This window comes from Bos indicus, chromosome 3, assembly GCF_029378745.1.
Source record: "Bos indicus isolate NIAB-ARS_2022 breed Sahiwal x Tharparkar chromosome 3, NIAB-ARS_B.indTharparkar_mat_pri_1.0, whole genome shotgun sequence".
Taxonomy (NCBI): Eukaryota; Metazoa; Chordata; class Mammalia; order Artiodactyla; family Bovidae; genus Bos; species Bos indicus.
The window spans coordinates 3,792,866-3,809,906 of NC_091762.1; the positions used below are offsets into that span (position 1 = coordinate 3,792,866).

Genomic DNA, 17,041 nt, shown 5'->3' on the forward strand with positions numbered 1-17,041 from the left:
GGGGTCACCTCTGATCTCTGTCATCCCTGGGGCTGAGTACCTGGTGATGTGCAAGTGGACTGTATATTCAATGAGCCTCACTTGCCAGGCCTAGGTCTTGCTCCCCTGCTATTTGACGTTCTCTCTTGACACAAAACACCCTCTCTGTCCTTTCCTGCCTGGCAGCTTCTGTGCACTGCCTGTCATTCACTTGCACCTCCAGTGACACCTGTATTCTGTCGCATTCCCAGCCCCCTCCTCCAGCTCCTGTAAGCAGAGTTATTATTTTGTTACTTGATCATTATCCTCTGTTAATCTGGGATCTGTAAGAGCAGAAGCTGAATCTCCATCATCTCTGTAGCCCAGAATTGTCCTTCTGCAGTGCCTGACTCGGGAGCCCACAATAGATGCTGAGTGGATGCTGATGCAGAGTCCAAGGCAAATCTACAGAAACGTGATTTGGGTCTGAGTTGAGACCTCCTTGAAGGACTCTGTATGAGGCAGTTTCAAACTGTAGCTGCAGGGACGTCACTATTCTAGACAGCTTGAATGCCTTTTGAATGTGAAATGCTGCCTTGCATCTATGCTCGGGGAGGGTGGAATTCTGATCCTCTAGCACAGGGCAGCAACTGAAATAGTTTCCTATATATTCTGTCCTCATAAATTCCTCCCTTGCTTCTTTCCCTCCCACTCCACCCACCACACGTCCCAGAGCCTTCCTCTTCTCCCCTGCCTGAAGGACATTTATGAGGACCATCACGGGGGGAGCATCTGAGCCCTGTTCCTGCCTCTCCCTTCCCTCACTTAAGGGTCTCTGGTCCCCCTCCCTCACCCTCGCCTCCTGGGCCAAGCTCTGATATCTCTTGCCCAGTTTATGGGCCGTTGGGATTTTTCCAACAACGTGAAATGAATCTGGGAGGCCCCACAGGTAGTACAGCCTGTCTCGGAGCCATAAACCATGGCTGGTCTTTCATCTGCCATTGCTTATGTCACGAATGAGTGGGAGGACCAGGCAAAGGGAAGCTATAGCCCCTGAGCCATTCCAGATTTTCTTTTTTACAAGAAAGCAGGAAGAAAGGCCCTGAGAAACATGCTCCAACTTTGTGCCAAGCAAATTCATTTCAGCCTGGTAGGCTGTGCGTAGAGACTTAATCTCTGGACTTTTCCTCTAGGAGTCAGATTTATGCTGCGTTTGTGTCTAAATGGCCTCCAGGGATGCTGACATTTGTTGTTGGAGACAGCAAGTGGTGTTCCTTTCATCTCCGCTGAGGGGTGTCAGCTTAAATTATGAGGGATCGCTCTGGCCTGCATCTGGGTGTGGGAGCCTCTGGTGAGGCAGAGGGGCCAGCCCTCCCTCCGCTCCCGCGATGTCTCTGCTGTTAGAAGGTTTTTCTTCATCTTCTGCTCTATGGTACTCCTGCTGGCCCAGTGAGAAATCTCCTGGCTCGTTTAGAACTTTCCTTTCTCTTGGACAAATCATTAAGTGTATATTTGAGGCACTGCGGACTTGCATGGAGAAGTCGGCATCAGAGGCAGGCAGTCCTCCCCTGCTGAAGGAGGCGGCAGGAGCCTGTGTTAACATCCCAGGAGTGGCCTGGAAATTCCCTGAAAGAGTCAGAGGGCACTGCTGCGCTCATGTTCACCACCTGGCAGGCTGAAGCCAGCGATGGTCTGCATTCCCCTTGGCAGCTGGGTTGCGACATCTGTCTGCATTTTGGGAAATGCCCAGAGGCACTCCATTCCTCCGTCTTCAGACTCTCTCTTGCTCAGATCTGCCAAGACACCTGAAATTTCACAGTGGTGACTCTTTGGTTGGAAGCATTTCCTGTTCCATGTCTGTACACTGCTGAGTGTGCCAGAGGACACACCAAACTATGGCAGTCATTAACTCCTCAGTGTTGAACAGTGCTTCCTGCTCGAGTCAGAGCCTGAAAGCCTGGGGCACAGGATATGTACGTTTTGATGGAGAACAGGTCAGGAGCGGTCCAGGGCAAGGGTCAGCACACTATGGTATGCAGGCCAAGTCTGGCAGGGTGCCTGTTTGGGAAATAGTTTTATTAGCACCCAGACACGCCTCTTCATCCTGTCTGTGCTGCATTCATGCTACAATGGCAGAGTTGAGTGGTTGCAACAGAGACCATAAGACCTGCAAAGAATAAAATATTTTACTCCCTGGCCTTTGGCAAAAAAAGTTTGCAGATGCCTGCTCTAGAGCATCTAGTGTTTCTTGGAAGGCAAAATGGGGCCCCTTAGGAGACAGAAGAGAAAGACTGAATAGCAACAAGGAGGAATCAAAGGGAGAAAATGCACCACAAAAATGATAGAGGCACTCCAGGGTCAGATCTTAATCTCATCCTCCCTCTCCTCCCACGTCTGCCTGCCCTCCTTCTCCTCCTCTTCTGAAAACAAATGTTTTCATCTCTCCTCTCAGGGATGTAGAGAGAATGAGTGAGCAGCTGCTTGTGATGCCGCCCTAGCAGACGGTTCTCTTTGCCCTCCTCCTAGCTGTTCCATGATGGGATCTTGGGAAATGTGCACGTGCCTTAGCAGGGGTGAGTCCAGAGTACACAGACGGCAGGGGCCCCAGCCAACCACTGCTGGGGCTCTGAACAAACTTCACCCATCACATCTTCCTTCTGGAACCAGCCCTGATCCCCTCTCCTTCTCTTTTCCTCTTCACAAGCACTTGCACACTCACTTTCTATAAAACCAACTCACAGTGCAAGCTAGGGTCATGTCTGCAAAGAGAGGAATGAATGCTCGCACTTAAAACCATAACTCAGACTCCCATCAATGTGCAACTGTTAAGAGAAAACACGGATCTCAGATTAAGAACACATCCTTTGAAACGATGATGATTTACTACGTACCTATCATACCTAGACAGTGCTAAACCCTTTACATATATCATCTCATTTAATTCCAACTCACCGTCACCTTCTCCAATAAGAAAATTGAGTCTTGGGAATTTCTTGACAATCACACATCATCACCGGCAAGGCCAGAATTGACACCCGAGTTCCTATGGCTCCAGAGCCCATCTTGTGGACACCGGGCCATCATGCTCTTCTAATGGTTATATGAGCCGTTGTCATGGAACCTAGCATTATTTTAGATTTTGCATTTTCAACAGTTGCATCATCCTAGTCATCAGTATGCATTTGTATCAAGCTATGTGACTTACTCTGTAAGACATTTGCAAATTCCATTTTATGGACAAAACAGGTATAAGACATGTAGTTTCTGAAGGGTGATACAATTGCATATTAAAATCAGTTCTGTACTTTGGATTGCTCACTGATTTGTTCCAGACTCAGTAACCTTGTAGTCATCTGCCTTGCAGGAGAGCTGCACAATTCTTGGCATGGGGTGTCAGCCACATTGCCTCAGAAATAGTACCCAAAGCATCAACAGTATCAGAGGAGCATCTTTTGATCCCAAAGAATCCACTCAGAATTATTGCCTTCACAAAAGACTGAGTCTGGGGAGTCTCCGAGCAGCAGGATGTAGGGCCCAGCAAGGATGAATCTGCACCATCAATGGCCTCCTTTTTTCTACCTTTTCTCTCCTTGTGGGATCTCCTTAGTTCTCCAAGGCTTTTAGTTCTTACATGCTTGTTTTTTTCTTGCCATTCTGAAAACCTCCTTCTAGAAAGATCCTAAAACCCCTTACTTCTGACTTAGATCAGCTTACTGAATTCTCCCCTGGGAAAAGAAGCCTAAGAGGTTGAAGAGGCCAGAGTCACCAATCCTTGTCATGAAGATTCTTCTTTAATCTCACCTTCATCCATCTTTTAGGTTTTATCATTTGTACTCTTACAGGGGGTAAGGCAGAGAGGAAAAGATGTCCTTCCCATAACGTCTAATAGAAGCCTCCTGTGTGCCTCCGTGTTAGCTGCTTTGGGTATTCTTATCTCCAGGGCAGGCTCAGTGTAGGGCATCCCTTACACAGGGTTGAACTTGAAACAAGAGGCAGAGCTGGATGGAGACCCAGGTCTGCCTGTGTCAGACTGTTCAGTTACACTGCAAGGCTCATGCCATCAAGGAACTCACAGTTCATCTTCCTTCACATTCAGACGGTAAGTCTAAAAGTTCATAGAGGAAAGCTTCTTAGCCATTGTCTTTCAGATAAAAATAAGGTTTTTTTTGCTCTAGCAGAGTCAAAAAGTAGGATTAAACTAAGTCTAAACTCCAACATGGTATGCAAAAAAAGCATCTTTCCAAAGGAGGTTGGGATGAAGAAGTAGGATGTGGAGCCCACACCCAGTGGGTCCCCTCATCCTGGACTTCTTGAAGTGGCCAGAAGGGGACCAGAATGAAGGGACTGGAGCCGAGGAGGCTCGTGGGACAAAGGTTTCTCCTGGAGGAAAGAGGGCAGCTGAGCTGTGTAAGGACCCAGAGAGAAATGAGGGTCTTACTAGGGTAATGTGAGCACACAACTGCCTGTGGCTTTTAATGCCAAAAGTAGGAAGGAATCTCTCTCACAGGGGTATTTCCTAGATCCTGGAAGCATCTTCTCAGAAGTGTGAAATCTGTGGGATGCAAAAGGTAGCCTGGGAATGAATGTCATATGTACTAGAGGCTTTATTTCCTTCAAGTTACTCCTTGTATTGATCACTCCTGATAAAGTTGAAGTAAACACATAAATAGTTACTCTACTAGAGAATTATTTATTTTATAGACAGGCAGTTTTGACTAATTGCCTTTTATCTGTCTGTGCACGTAGTTTTATGCTGGTCTTCTGAGGCCTTTTAAACAGTATTGTTTTTTACCTCCTGGCAGTGGCTAGTATTTCAGACATAGTATCTAGAAGTTATATATAACTTATCCAGGTCAAGAAAACTACACAAAGTATTAGTACATTAATAACTGTAATTAGTTATAAATAATTCGTACTGGGCATTTATTATATGCTTATCAGCCTTCTGAATGCCTTCTTGGTAACCTAATTTAATCCGCAAATAACCTCAGTGAAGTGTTCTCCTCTATCCCGATTTTACAGAGAAGGAAATTGATCCACAGAGAGTTAAGTCACTTGCTCAAGGCCACACAAGCTGGTAAATGTGGAGGTAGGAGAACGTCCTGGGAGGAAGTCCTGAGCTGTGATGGTGGACTTCCTGGTTCCTATCTCCAAGTTTCAGAAGTTTTTCCTTAGCCCCTTCTTGGGGGCTTTGGGATCAATACCACACAGGTTGTTTCATTCATATCTTAAGTCATCCTCAGAACGTGGACCTGAGTGTCTTATTATGGAATAACATACAACTCCAGATAGCAGCCTTGAGGGACTCAACACATTACTTCTGCTTCTTTCAGGGAAAAGTGATGATGAGGAAAGTCTTTGCAAGTCAGCCCACGGGGCAGGGAAAGGAGCCTCTGAGGACAGCAAGGACCATAAGCGCCCCAAACGTCCCAGAACCATCTTGACAACCCAGCAGAGGAGAGCATTCAAGGCCTCGTTTGAAGTATCCTCCAAGCCATGCAGGAAGGTACAGAGGGGAAGAAGGGAAGAAAGGGGATAAGGCCCCTCTTCTCTGTGTGTACCCTGGACTCTGGGGTGTCGATGGGCACCTGGTGGGGATCGGGGTGGGAGTGCTGTTCAGACAGTCTGGGCGGGTGGCCTTGAGCCCCATTGGAGGCTCCAGGGATCCCTGTAGTTGTGGCGGGGGCAGTGGTAGAATTTCCTTTTGCTTTTCGGCATGCACCATTCCAACTGGCTACTTCCTCTTACCTTTCATTTCATGGAGAGCAATGGGGAGATAATAAGGGGCTCCATTTGGGGTATAGGTCAAGATGTTACAATAGAAGAAAAATACAGTGGGTTGTAGCATACGTTATTTTTTTGGTCCAGTTTGTTCTGCTTAAGGTGGTGATTTTGGCATTCATCCATGTTGCTGCTCACCCATTTTTGTTGTTGCATGGTATTCCATGGGTAAACCATGGGTTGCTTGTCCCTTTACCTGTTGATGGGCATGTGGGTTGTTTCCAGTTTGGGGCTGTTACAGACAGGGCTGCTCTGAATAGATATGTAAAAAAATACAGTGACTTAAAAAGATAAGAGTTCATGTTGCTCTCATATCATAGTCCAGAGGTGAGCAACACAAGATTGGCCGGGAAACTCTGTCTCATCATATGGGTCTAAGGGACTGCTCCAGATGTCACCATTTTTTGCAGCTACCATGGTGGAAAAAGAGGGAGTAGGGCGGGGAGTGGGGGGCAAGCAGTTGCTTTTTAAAGGACATACACACCCTGGGATTTTTTGCATCACTCTCATGTGTTGGCTAGAATTTAATCCCATGATTACAAAGGGACCTGGGAAATGAGTCCATCTGGGTATCCATATAAATCCCTAAAACTTAGGAATTCAGTTGCTAAGAGGAAGAAAGAGAGAATTCATTTTGGAGACAATTAGTAGTCTCTGTCACAAATAGCTGCATTTACTTATTAAGTACCCGCCATTTATTGACTCTGCCAGACCAGATACTGTCTTTTATGCAACAAAGATAAAAAAAGAAACGTTCTTGAAATTGAATTGAAATTCATAGAAGAACAATATTTAAACATTTTAGCGTTGTTTTTCCTCTCTCCCTCTGTGTAGGAATCAGTTTTTGCTGCGGTAGCAAACAAAATCTTAGCGGCTCCAACAAGCATTTATTTCCTACTGCTAGGCTGTGGGTTGGCTGCTGGTTCAGGTTCAGGTCTGCCCGCATGTCTGTCATTAAAGGGTCCAGGCCACAGGAGAAGCAGCCACCTGGGCACATGGGTCTCCTGACAATGGCAGGAGGCAAGAGGCTGAGTCCCACCGGGCATGCCCAGTGGGTCTCCATGGAGATCACTCACTTCACATTCAGTAACAGTCCATGGGCCACAGCAAGTCACATGAGTAAGCCCACTGTGAGTACAGGGGAAGCACATACCCATCCAGGAGAGGGAAGGATGGTTATTTGCTGAACCATGATACATCCTCCCACCACTTCTGACTTTTGAAGTTTCAACTGCAGAGTGCTTTCTTTCCCTGACCTCACTGCCCCATAAGTTCCAGCAGAACGAGCTGGTAGAAAGTGAGCCCCAAAGTAGACGTGCATAAGGGCCAATTCCCACCTCCCTCAGCGGTTTGCTTATTCTGCATGTACTAGACCCCCAGCCTCTGTGTGGCCTGTGCCCACCGCCTGTCTCTGGGCCACCAGCAGGGAGGAGCTGTGCGCTGGGACCCTGGGGAGAAAGCGCAAGGGCCAAGACAGAGGGGCAGCCTGGAGCTGGGAGAAGGGAGAGGCCACTCGTGTCTGGGAAATCAGGCAAGGCTTTGTGGGACAGGTGGCTTCTGAGCCGGGCCTCTGAAGGATGGATAGGGTTTCTGCAGGTGGCCGTGGGCCCCTGCGTACACTGCTGTTTAAGTTGGCTTAGCAGAAGGATGTGCTTTAAAAATTTGCTCTAATCATCCCGTTTCTCCTAAGCTTGAGCCTGAGTGGCATGACAAAGGTAAACGCTTCCCTAGGCCTCCAGCTTGCTCTATTTTCTATGTTTACTCAAGGAGCTCCTAAGTCTCATCTCCTCAGAATCTAACCATGAGGGGTCAGTGTGTCTCAGGGCCACTCTTGGGAGATCTGTGCCTCTTCCCTCTTCCCTTCTGGCCCGTCCCTCGCCATGTGCCTGTACAGAGGGCAGACGTTTAAACCCCTCTCTTCACGAGAGGGGCCTCGATTGTCCTGTCTCTTCATAGCCCCAGGACACGTACCCACCTCAGTGTGGTCTGCCTTGCTTTGTCAGATCCCAGATGGCTCTTATCTTATCTTTTTTGAGGGCTCGCTGTAACTGAATATTCCTGAGACACCCAAAGTGACCTAGAGCTATAAGGGACAAAACCAAACATTTAAGTCAGTGAATTAAGACAGGAGAAGAGAGCAAGCGAGAACTATTTGTTTTTGCAAAGTGATTTTTCACCCTCAGTTCTCCTTAAGTAGGTTATGGCATATACCTGGCATATAGCTGAAACCCCAAAATAGATTTTGCTAGTATCTAAGAACTGCTTGAAGGCCCAGGTTCCAGAGGATGAGAAATCCAGGAACACTTCTTAAAATACAAACCTAAATGAAAGCTTCTTCTTCTCACCTCGGACGCACTGTCTCTCCATACAAACCTAAATGAATGCTGCTTCTTCCCCTCACTTTCCTGGGGACGCACTGTCTCTCCCACTGAAGGGAAGCAATGCTCTGTGTTTGGGATTTCGCTGAGCATTGAATATTCACCAGCTGCTGTGTGGGACGTGGCCTGTTGGGCTCCCTGTGCACTGCACAGGAAGTGTTCTGCCTTCTACTCTGACATGCCAATATTTCTCTATTTCTAATGTTATGTATTTTTAAGGTGAGGGAGACCCTGGCTGCAGAGACAGGGCTGAGCGTCCGTGTGGTTCAGGTGTGGTTCCAGAACCAGAGAGCTAAGGTAATCTGCTTCTTACTTCTGTCTCTGTGTGGCCGCTTTCCTGAAATAATAGTAGAATGTTGTATTTGCCCGCAAATTTTCTAACTTCAATTCATTGGATAGACTGGTGCTCTCAATTCAGAAAGTCTATGATGAGCAGTCATTTCAGCCACAGCATACTTGCAGAAGGGCATTTGTTCTAGTGGGATACTGTTATTTTCCTTGTGACTGTGGCTGTCAGTCGTTTTCATGAAGAAATGCCTTTCTGTGTCTTGGTAAAAGCAGGTTCTTCAATTCCTATTCATTTAACCCAGATGCCAGAGTTCCTTTGAAATTTCAGAGGGAAACCAACATAGCACCCATATGATTGGTCTAAGACAACATTATGGCACACGGAATGGATGTCCTAACTCAGCTTTCCTAGTGCCCCGCCTGTCCCTGTTAGATCATGTTGTCCTCTGGATCCTGCCAAGGTGTGCATACCCCTGGCACGGCCTCTCATCTCTCTTAGACCTTTCCTTATTTATCTTCCTACCTGTACACAAGCATGTGTTGGGCTTCCCAGGTGGCACAGTGGTAAAGAATCTGCCTGCCAATGTAGGAGACACAGGAGATGTGGATTTGATCCCTGGATTTGGGAAGATTCCCTGAAGGAAGAAATGGTGACCCACTCCAGTATTCTTGCCCGGAAAACCCCATGGACAGATGAGCCTGGTGGGCTACAGTCCAGGGTGTTGCAAAGGGTTGGATATGACTGAGCACACGCACACACACACACACACACATACACACGTGTGTTAGTGGCCCATTTCTCTAGACCTCTAATCTTTAGTGGGCGATGGATTCATATCTCATTTGCTAATCGTGATTGGTTAAGATACTATTTCCCTAACTGAATTCCTCAGACTGGGCTTCTGGTGTGTAGTCCATGGTCTTTTCTATGAAAGAATTTCATAGTTCAGTAGGTTTGAGAGAACCTATAGCCTATATATTCATAAGCAGGGAGCATATTCGAAGTTCTGAGAAATCTTGCAGTAAAGAAGTTTTTTAAAAATCTAATGTTCCCTACACACACACACACACACTCAAGAACCACCTAAAGGCCCAGTTTCCAGAGGATGAGAAACCCAGGAACTCTTCTTGAAATACATACCTAAATGTATGCTTATTCTTCTCTTCATTTACCTGGGGAATGAAGGTTTACCTAATGTTGCCTGCCCCCACCCCACACACACGCACACACACCAAGGATCTCATGGAACCCTAATGTTCCACAGAAGACACTTTGAGAAAGATTGGGTTGATGTGTTCCTTATGGGAAGTTAGTGTGCTTTGGGAGACAAGCTCCTTACCTAAAGGCATACATGTCCTGGTAGGAGTCTCTGCCACAAGGGCCAGTGGGTAGAACGGCCTCTTGGCTCATGCCAAATCACAGGTGCCAGCAGGCCCTTACTGTACATCTAAGCTGAGCTGCAGACTGCACATCCCTCACTTACACCTCACATTAAACTGTGACGCCATAAGCAGCAGGTTTTATTTGTTGAGAGGGCATCCCTGTTCCTGCCAAGAGCAGCTGCCCTGAGGATTCCTAGCCAGCTGTCTTTCCATGGCTGCAGTGTAGAAATCCCTCAGCCGCCATGCATCAGGCTCAAGGCGCCTGAAACGTGGATTCTCTCCTGAGTAAAAGCTAGGGAAGGGGTCCCTCTGCTTTCCCCCTGAGCCGATGCCCCCTGGCCTAGCTGTGAGAACCTGCTGCAGGCCCCCTGACTTCTAATCCTGAGTTCTCTCCTCCCCAGATGAAGAAGCTGGCCCGGCGGCAGCAGCAGCAGCAGCAAGATCAGCAGAACACCCAGAGGCTGAGTTCCGGTAAGCTGGCACCTCCTCCTGGCCAGGCCTCTCCTGCCAGGGGCCTGCAGCTGCCCTGTCCTTGGAATGACATCTCTGGGCTCCCTGAAGCCCAGTCCACACTCTCTTGGGAGAAGGGACCTTCCAGGGAGGACCAAACCATGAGAACTGAGAGAGGTCAGAGGGCGCCAGCTGAAGGCCCAGAACTGTGGCACTAACCAGTCCAAAGCCCCCGTGCCCAGACCCTGCTGTGGTATCCGGGCCTGTGTCGGGGCCTACCTGCAGAATCAAAGACACGCCCTGTTTCTCATCCAGCCTGGCCCTCCTTCTTCTAGGCAAATCAGCTTCATAGAAGACACCACAGTGACTTACAATCCTTTCTAAAATAATATGAAATAGTAAAAATAATGATAGTGGAAAAAAAAAAAAAAACTCCTTTGCTGAGCACCTTTGCTCTCACTCATGCTGACCTGACTCACAGCCACCAACCCCCAAGGTGAGCAGAGGAGTTATTAATATTTCCATCTTACAGATGCACAAACAGAGGTTCTGCAAGGATGGACCACAGTCCTAGGTCAGTGAAGGATGGAGTTGGGCTGGAACCTGTCTCTCTAAGGCCCACTTGGTCACGCTGCCTTAGCTCGCCCTTACCTCCATGTACCTTCATTTTTTTTTTTTAATAGGGGTGATGTGAGGATTGGGGAGAGTGTGAAACGGGACAAGCTGTGGGACCCTTTAAGGAAGTTAAAAGAAAAAAAGCAAGAATGACGATGTTAAACAGTATCATTCTTAAAGGGACATGGCCCCAGCCTCAGCTGCCCAGTAGAATCTCCCGAGTGGTCTGTTTGTGCCCTGGATCAGGGATTCTTTTTTTTTTTTTTTTTTTTTAGGGATTCTTGCCCTTTAAGGGGCACCGCAACCACCTGGCATTGGTGTAGATTCTGATCCTTGAGATAATGGTGGGCCTGAAGAGTCTGCATTTTTAATAAATTCTCATTCGTGCCAGCCTGTGGACCACAGTTGGAAGGCTGTGGAAAGTGGCATCAGTTGTCTGGCCCCCAGACAAAGCCCCTTCCCTTCATGGACCTTGCCTTATGCTTGATGCTGGGGCTAGGCTCCATCAAGAATTTGGTTTTTCCAGTCAAGAGTTCTTTCTATTCCTTACCTTTGAGGCCAAATAGTATCTTATGACAAGAGAGGTGCTCTGGTAGAAAAATCAAGCAAGAACATGGGCAGCTGGGCAGGGTGGAGCCAAGCTGGTTAGAGGACCTGAATCTGCTGCAGCTCTATGTGCAGTGCTGTTTGGAGATCTGAGACCTGCCTTTCTGTCTCTCTGCACCTCGGGCTTGCGTCCCTAGGGTATGGTAGTGCTGTCAGATAGTCACACAACCCTGTGGGCCTCAGAGAGGGTCACAGATCAGATAGGGCATCAAGAGGAGCCATGTGAGTTGACTCCATATGGGCCAACGTGCTCAAAGGGAGGAGAAGGCATCATGGCATTATGAGAACACAGACTTCTAGTGCTTGGAACTTTGAAGAATTCTAGGGGCAGCTCCTAGGGTGGACTTAAGGTGGAACTAGAGTCTGAGAGTTAATGCAACCATGTTCAGAGAACCACGGCAGGATGTGGAAGGGGGAACTGAGTCCTCCTTTTCTGATGGAATTGTGTACACAGCAGAGCAAGTTGCAGACCCAAAGCACACACACACCCTCTCACGGAGTCTTCACATCAGCTCCACAAGGCCCCCTGGATCAATACGATGAACCCACTTGACTGATAGGATCCTAGTGGGGTAACGCTGGAAGGATCTTTAGATGTGTCTACTCCGTTGGCTGCCAAGCCTGTGTGTAGCATCAAAAGCCTTTGTCTTAATGATATGGTTCAAGGAAGCTCTCCAAGTACAACACTCATCCCCCTTCTCTATCCTTCAGCACAGTCACTGGTGGCCCGTGGTAGGGCACACGCTGGGAACCACTGATGTCACCTCATCCCTTCTCTCCTGTAAATGAGGAAAGTAAAATGATGTTGCCGTGGCCACACAACGTGTGTGGTCCCCAGCCAGTGGGGCACATGAGGTTCAGAGCTTGTTCAGAGGCCCTACCCCACCTTCAGCATGAGATACTGGGCTGCACATGGAGAATTATTTATCCTCTTCTTTGTCCCACAGCTCAGACAAACGGTGGTGGGAGCGCTGGCATGGAAGGGATCATGAACCCCTACACGGCTCTCCCCACCCCACAGCAGCTCCTGGCCATCGAACAGAGTGTCTACAGCTCAGATCCCTTCCGACAGGGGCTCACCCCACCCCAGATGCCTGGAGACCACATGCACCCCTATGGTAAGAGGGACTCAAGCCCCGCAGGGACCTCGCACAGCTTGCTTGCGTGAGTTTTTCATCCCCTCCCAGTTCCCCTCCCCATGCAGTTCCTAGTTGCTCATTAAAGTTCCAAAGCAGAATAAGTGTCCCACAAAATGCTGCTAGAATCACATAACCTATGGCTCCAGAAGTAAGACCAGTACGCGTATCCATGAGTCATGTTTCCATCTGTTCTCCTTTTTAAAAACTTTTTGTTTGAAAAGGAGGTTGTGTTTTCACTGTAGACCTTTTTGTTGGGATTTAACTTCCCAAGTCTTCCGTTTCCTGCCAGATACCACACTTCTGGGAGTAGGAAATGGCAACCTACTCCAGTATTCTTGTCTGGAGAATTGAGGAGCCTGGCAGGCTACAAGTCTCTGAGGGCGCAAAGAGTCAGACCTGACTGAGCAATTAAGCACAAACACCACACTTACCTTGCTATGGCACACTCATGCCGGCTACACACTCGTGCAGTGCATGGGACCCACGTGTGATTCCTGGGTTAAGAAGATCCCCTGGAGAAGGGAATGGCTACCCACTCCAGTATTCTTGCCTGGAGGATTTCATGAACAGAGGAGCTTGGTGAGCTTCAGTCCCTGGCGTCGCAGAGTCGGACAGGACTGAGCAACTAACACCATCAGTTTCACCGCATTTACAAGTTCATGAGCATTACCAGCAGTGATATAGTCAGAGGCCTTAATTATGCAACTCTTACATGGGAAAGAATACATGGAAAAGCACAGAAAACAAAGGTTCTAATTGGACTCTCCTATTATGGACACAAGTACGTATTCTCATGTAATTCCTAAAACATAAGCTGACTTGTGAAGTAAAGTCCCAGTCCCACTTGCAGCCAAAATGGGGTTGCTTTAAAGGCAGGGTGTGGGGGCAGCTGAGATTCCCCCACTTTCCTGGCTTGCTTCTGAAGCCAGTGGACAACAGCTGGGGCCTGGATGCCCTGATGGAGAGGGCAGGCTCTAGAGTTGAAGGCTGAAGTTCAATCTTAGAGTCAAATATACGCCACTGGGTTTTTTATACCGAGAAGGTATATGGCCTATGTAATGCATTTGCCTGTACTGTGAAATCTGTAATCAGTAACCCTGATAGCTAAAAATAAAGTTTTATTCAGTACTCCTTCAAAATGTTAGTATCTGAGATACATGCCTCCGTGCACAGATTTTGTCAACTTCTTTTTTGCCTTCATTATAAAATTATCTATATTGTTGAAATCAGCCTTATCTTTCCCTGGGATGCATTCAGCAAACATTTATTAAGATCCAGCCACTTGCAGGGCCATCATCGACTAACCTCATTCACTCATACCCACGTAGATACATATGGGCATGCTCAGTGACGGCCATCCTCTTTGCTTCCTGAGAAGACACATCTACGCCTGTGTGCACTCCTCTGCTATGCAAAAGCAGGACAAATAGCTCTTGTTTTTTTGCCAATTCATACATTTTCAGAGTCCTAGGGGTCTTGTTACGTAAATTACTCCTGTGATGAATCCTTTAGTACAATGAATAATTAAAGCCACATGACGAGTTTTATAAACAGCAGTTTTCCTCTCTCCCATTTACTTGAAGTGGAGGTGACATGTCCCCACCTCCAGGTTCTGGTCACAGTGGTCCCCCAGCTCTTCCTCAATTTGCCCTGCGAGTTTCATTGTCAAAGGTTATACTAGTTGAGTGCGGACACCTAACCTTCCTTTCCTTTGCAGTACAAATCTGGGGAAACAGCTGGCACTCAGTATGTTTGTGCTGTTTGAAAGGACAAGTATTATCACCAGTGGATTCGTGAGCATCATTCACAGAGTCGATGTTTGTTTTCTTACCCTCCCTCCTGCAAGAACCTTTTCTGTGGCCAGAGTCTTCTAGAAGCCCTGTGCCTGCCTCTGCAGCGTCCGGTGCTGGGTCTCGCCCACCGCCAGTGTCTAAACACTCTGATATTTGCTTATGCTGGGCTCGGTTTAGCACTACTTTGTCAGATCCTAGTTTATATTGTTTTCAGTTGTTACACGTTAGACATAGCCCTCTAAGGAGGTCTTTGGTGGGCAGGGATTCTGCCCCCTCCTACTCTTCTATGTAGCTCTCCTGTCGCCCCCAGCGCTCCCCCTTCCCAGCACCCAGTAGACGGCTTTTCATGGTGGGGACGGGGTGGTGTGCTTAGACCGCGCGGGCCAAATTCAGCTGTATGTCCTGGCATCGAGTGAGTCCCTCCTTCCGGACCTTCATGGCAGTGTTTCGTCTCCGTTTCAGGTGCTGAGCCCCTCTTCCACGAGCTGGACAGTGAGGACACCTCCCTCAGTAACCTGGGTGACTGTTTCCTAGCAACCTCAGAAGCCGGGCCCCTGCAGGCCAGAGTGGGAAACCCCATTGATCATCTGTACTCCATGCAGAATTCTTACTTCACCTCTTGAGTCCTCCCCTTGAATTCTGTGGCTCAGCTCCCGTTCTGGAACAACTGTGTTACGTGAGGGGTCGACTGGCTTTAGTATGGGGAGGCAGGGCAGAGTGGGGTGGGTGGGAGTTTTGCTGGGGATGCTGTTGTATAATGATATGGTGTAGCTTGGCATTTCCAAAGACTGAATACATTACGGATTGCATAGTTTAATGTTTCTAATAAGAGTCTTAGTGTTAGGTACGAAAATGTGTTTATCATTAAGGACAGGGACTTTTAATATAGGCATTTTCATGCAAACTAGATACTAGAGACCCCTAACAACTTCCCACCATTTTGGGGGGAAGCTCTTGTCGAGAGGTGCATATGTCTACCCATCCACACACCCGTAGACAGACAAACGGATAGATAGATGTGTGCGTGAGTGTGTAACCTTTCATACTTTATCATCAAAGTTTATTCCTAATTATAACAGACACCAACTGTACAGCAAAAAGTAACTTTATTTTCAGTGTGAACTATATTTAAGGAAATGCTTGATGCACTTAAGTTATAAAATGAGATAATTTACTTTTATAAACTTTATTTTGAGTTTGAAGAGACTCGTGGGCAGGGCAGAGAGCGCCGCTCCACCGAGGCCCGTAGCTTTGAGTGCTTGAGTTAATTCTGTTTTCAGAGAGTGTCGTTGAGGTCTGGAAAGCAATTACTCTGTGTGGCTGACAGTATTCACTGGTGGATTCTTGCTCTGTTTGAGGTGGAATCAATCACTGGGCTTGTGGGGGGACAGAACCATTCCTGATCATTAGGGAATTTAAAGCCTAGACTCTTTGGCTTTCTTTGAAATTCAGACATGTGACTGTTGGGAAGTCACACGACTAGGAAATTGACTAGGAAAGTCAATTCTGCTCTTGAACTTCACCATCTGCAAGTGTGGGATGAGGCTGATAGTATTTACCTACCTCACTGGGGACACTGAGGCTTAATTCAACCCCAGGACACATGAGCAGGGCTGAGACTAATATCTATACTTGCTTAAAATCCAGCCAACCAGCCATTTGGCAAAGGAAGATACCTGGGCCTATAGGGCAGGAGCCTGAGGGCAACTCTGCCTGCTATAGTACCCCCGGCAAGCCTGGGCTGCACATACTACGTCAGGGCAGCCCAGGGGGACTAGAGGCTTTCGATGGGGAGGAGGCTGTGACGAATGGGTTGGACAGGTTATTATCATATTTTAGACCAGAAGTTGCAGCCTGCAGGCCTGTATTTTATGGCCTGCCTCCTAAGAAGAGTTTTTCTATTTTTAAAGGGTTGTAAAAAAAAAAAAGGAGGGGGGAGAAAAATATGCAACAGAATATATGTGAGCTGGAAAGCCTGAAATAGTTACTATCTGTAATATCTGGCTCTTTTCATGAAAAGTTGGCTGACCCATGGTCCAGATGCTCTTTCTGCTAACAGCCTCTTGGAGCTCATAGAGGCAGAGGAGGTCCTGGTGGAAACCCAGGGCTCCTCCTCCTGGCTCCCTTTCATGTTGCTGAGCACAGAAGACCCAGCTGCCATTGTAAACAGGGACAGTTCCACACACTGTCCACCAATTGTGGTGCTAAGATGGGATCCTTCTGTGTTAGGAGGCCTCTTGAGAAACCAGAACAAGTTGATGGGGAAGACAGAGGACTCCTCTGAGAGGGGCCAGGACAGGGTTGGCCTCACTCCTAGGGATGTCACCAGTCATCAGAGCTTTGGTCACAGCTACGTGTCCCCATCACTGTCTGCAAGGCCAGAGGGAACACAGCTCCCTATGATAGAATCACTGTTGTGTGATTTTTGTGCTCTTTTTTATAATTTATGCAAACCACCGAGAAACCTAAACCAGTCTGCTAAGTGAAAATCATGCAGACACTCTATGACTACACAGGCGTCCATGGGGGAGATCAGTTAGAGAAAAGCAGTAGATACTGTGTGAGTGAAGATGAGTAGAGATCCTTATTCCGCTCCTTAATGGCATACCAAGATCAAATTAAAAACCTCTTACAAATGAGCTGGTGTTTA

General features: G+C 47.6%; 1 protein-coding gene and 1 long non-coding RNA gene across 2 annotated transcripts in view; one reads left to right on the plus strand and one right to left on the minus strand.

Annotated features, from left to right (window-relative positions):
* The window catches only part of LMX1A (LIM homeobox transcription factor 1 alpha), a 173,952-nt gene extending 158,861 nt beyond the window's left edge, over nucleotides 1-15,091 (plus strand). Inside the window, exons 5-9 of the mRNA XM_019986723.2 lie at nucleotides 5,292-5,464; nucleotides 8,337-8,414; nucleotides 10,190-10,259; nucleotides 12,407-12,577; nucleotides 14,854-15,091. Of these exons, the coding sequence (XP_019842282.1) occupies nucleotides 5,292-5,464; nucleotides 8,337-8,414; nucleotides 10,190-10,259; nucleotides 12,407-12,577; nucleotides 14,854-15,014 (653 nt within the window). The 3' untranslated portion in view covers nucleotides 15,015-15,091. The remainder of the gene's footprint in view (nucleotides 1-5,291; nucleotides 5,465-8,336; nucleotides 8,415-10,189; nucleotides 10,260-12,406; nucleotides 12,578-14,853) is intronic.
* LOC139180636 (uncharacterized) lies at nucleotides 994-11,685 on the minus strand. Its single transcript, XR_011564869.1, has 3 exons — nucleotides 11,404-11,685; nucleotides 7,715-7,822; nucleotides 994-2,125 (listed from the first exon to the last, which is right to left on the minus strand). It is a non-coding gene; the product is annotated as an uncharacterized lncRNA (long non-coding RNA).
* Nucleotides 15,092-17,041: the final 1,950 nt, after the last annotated feature.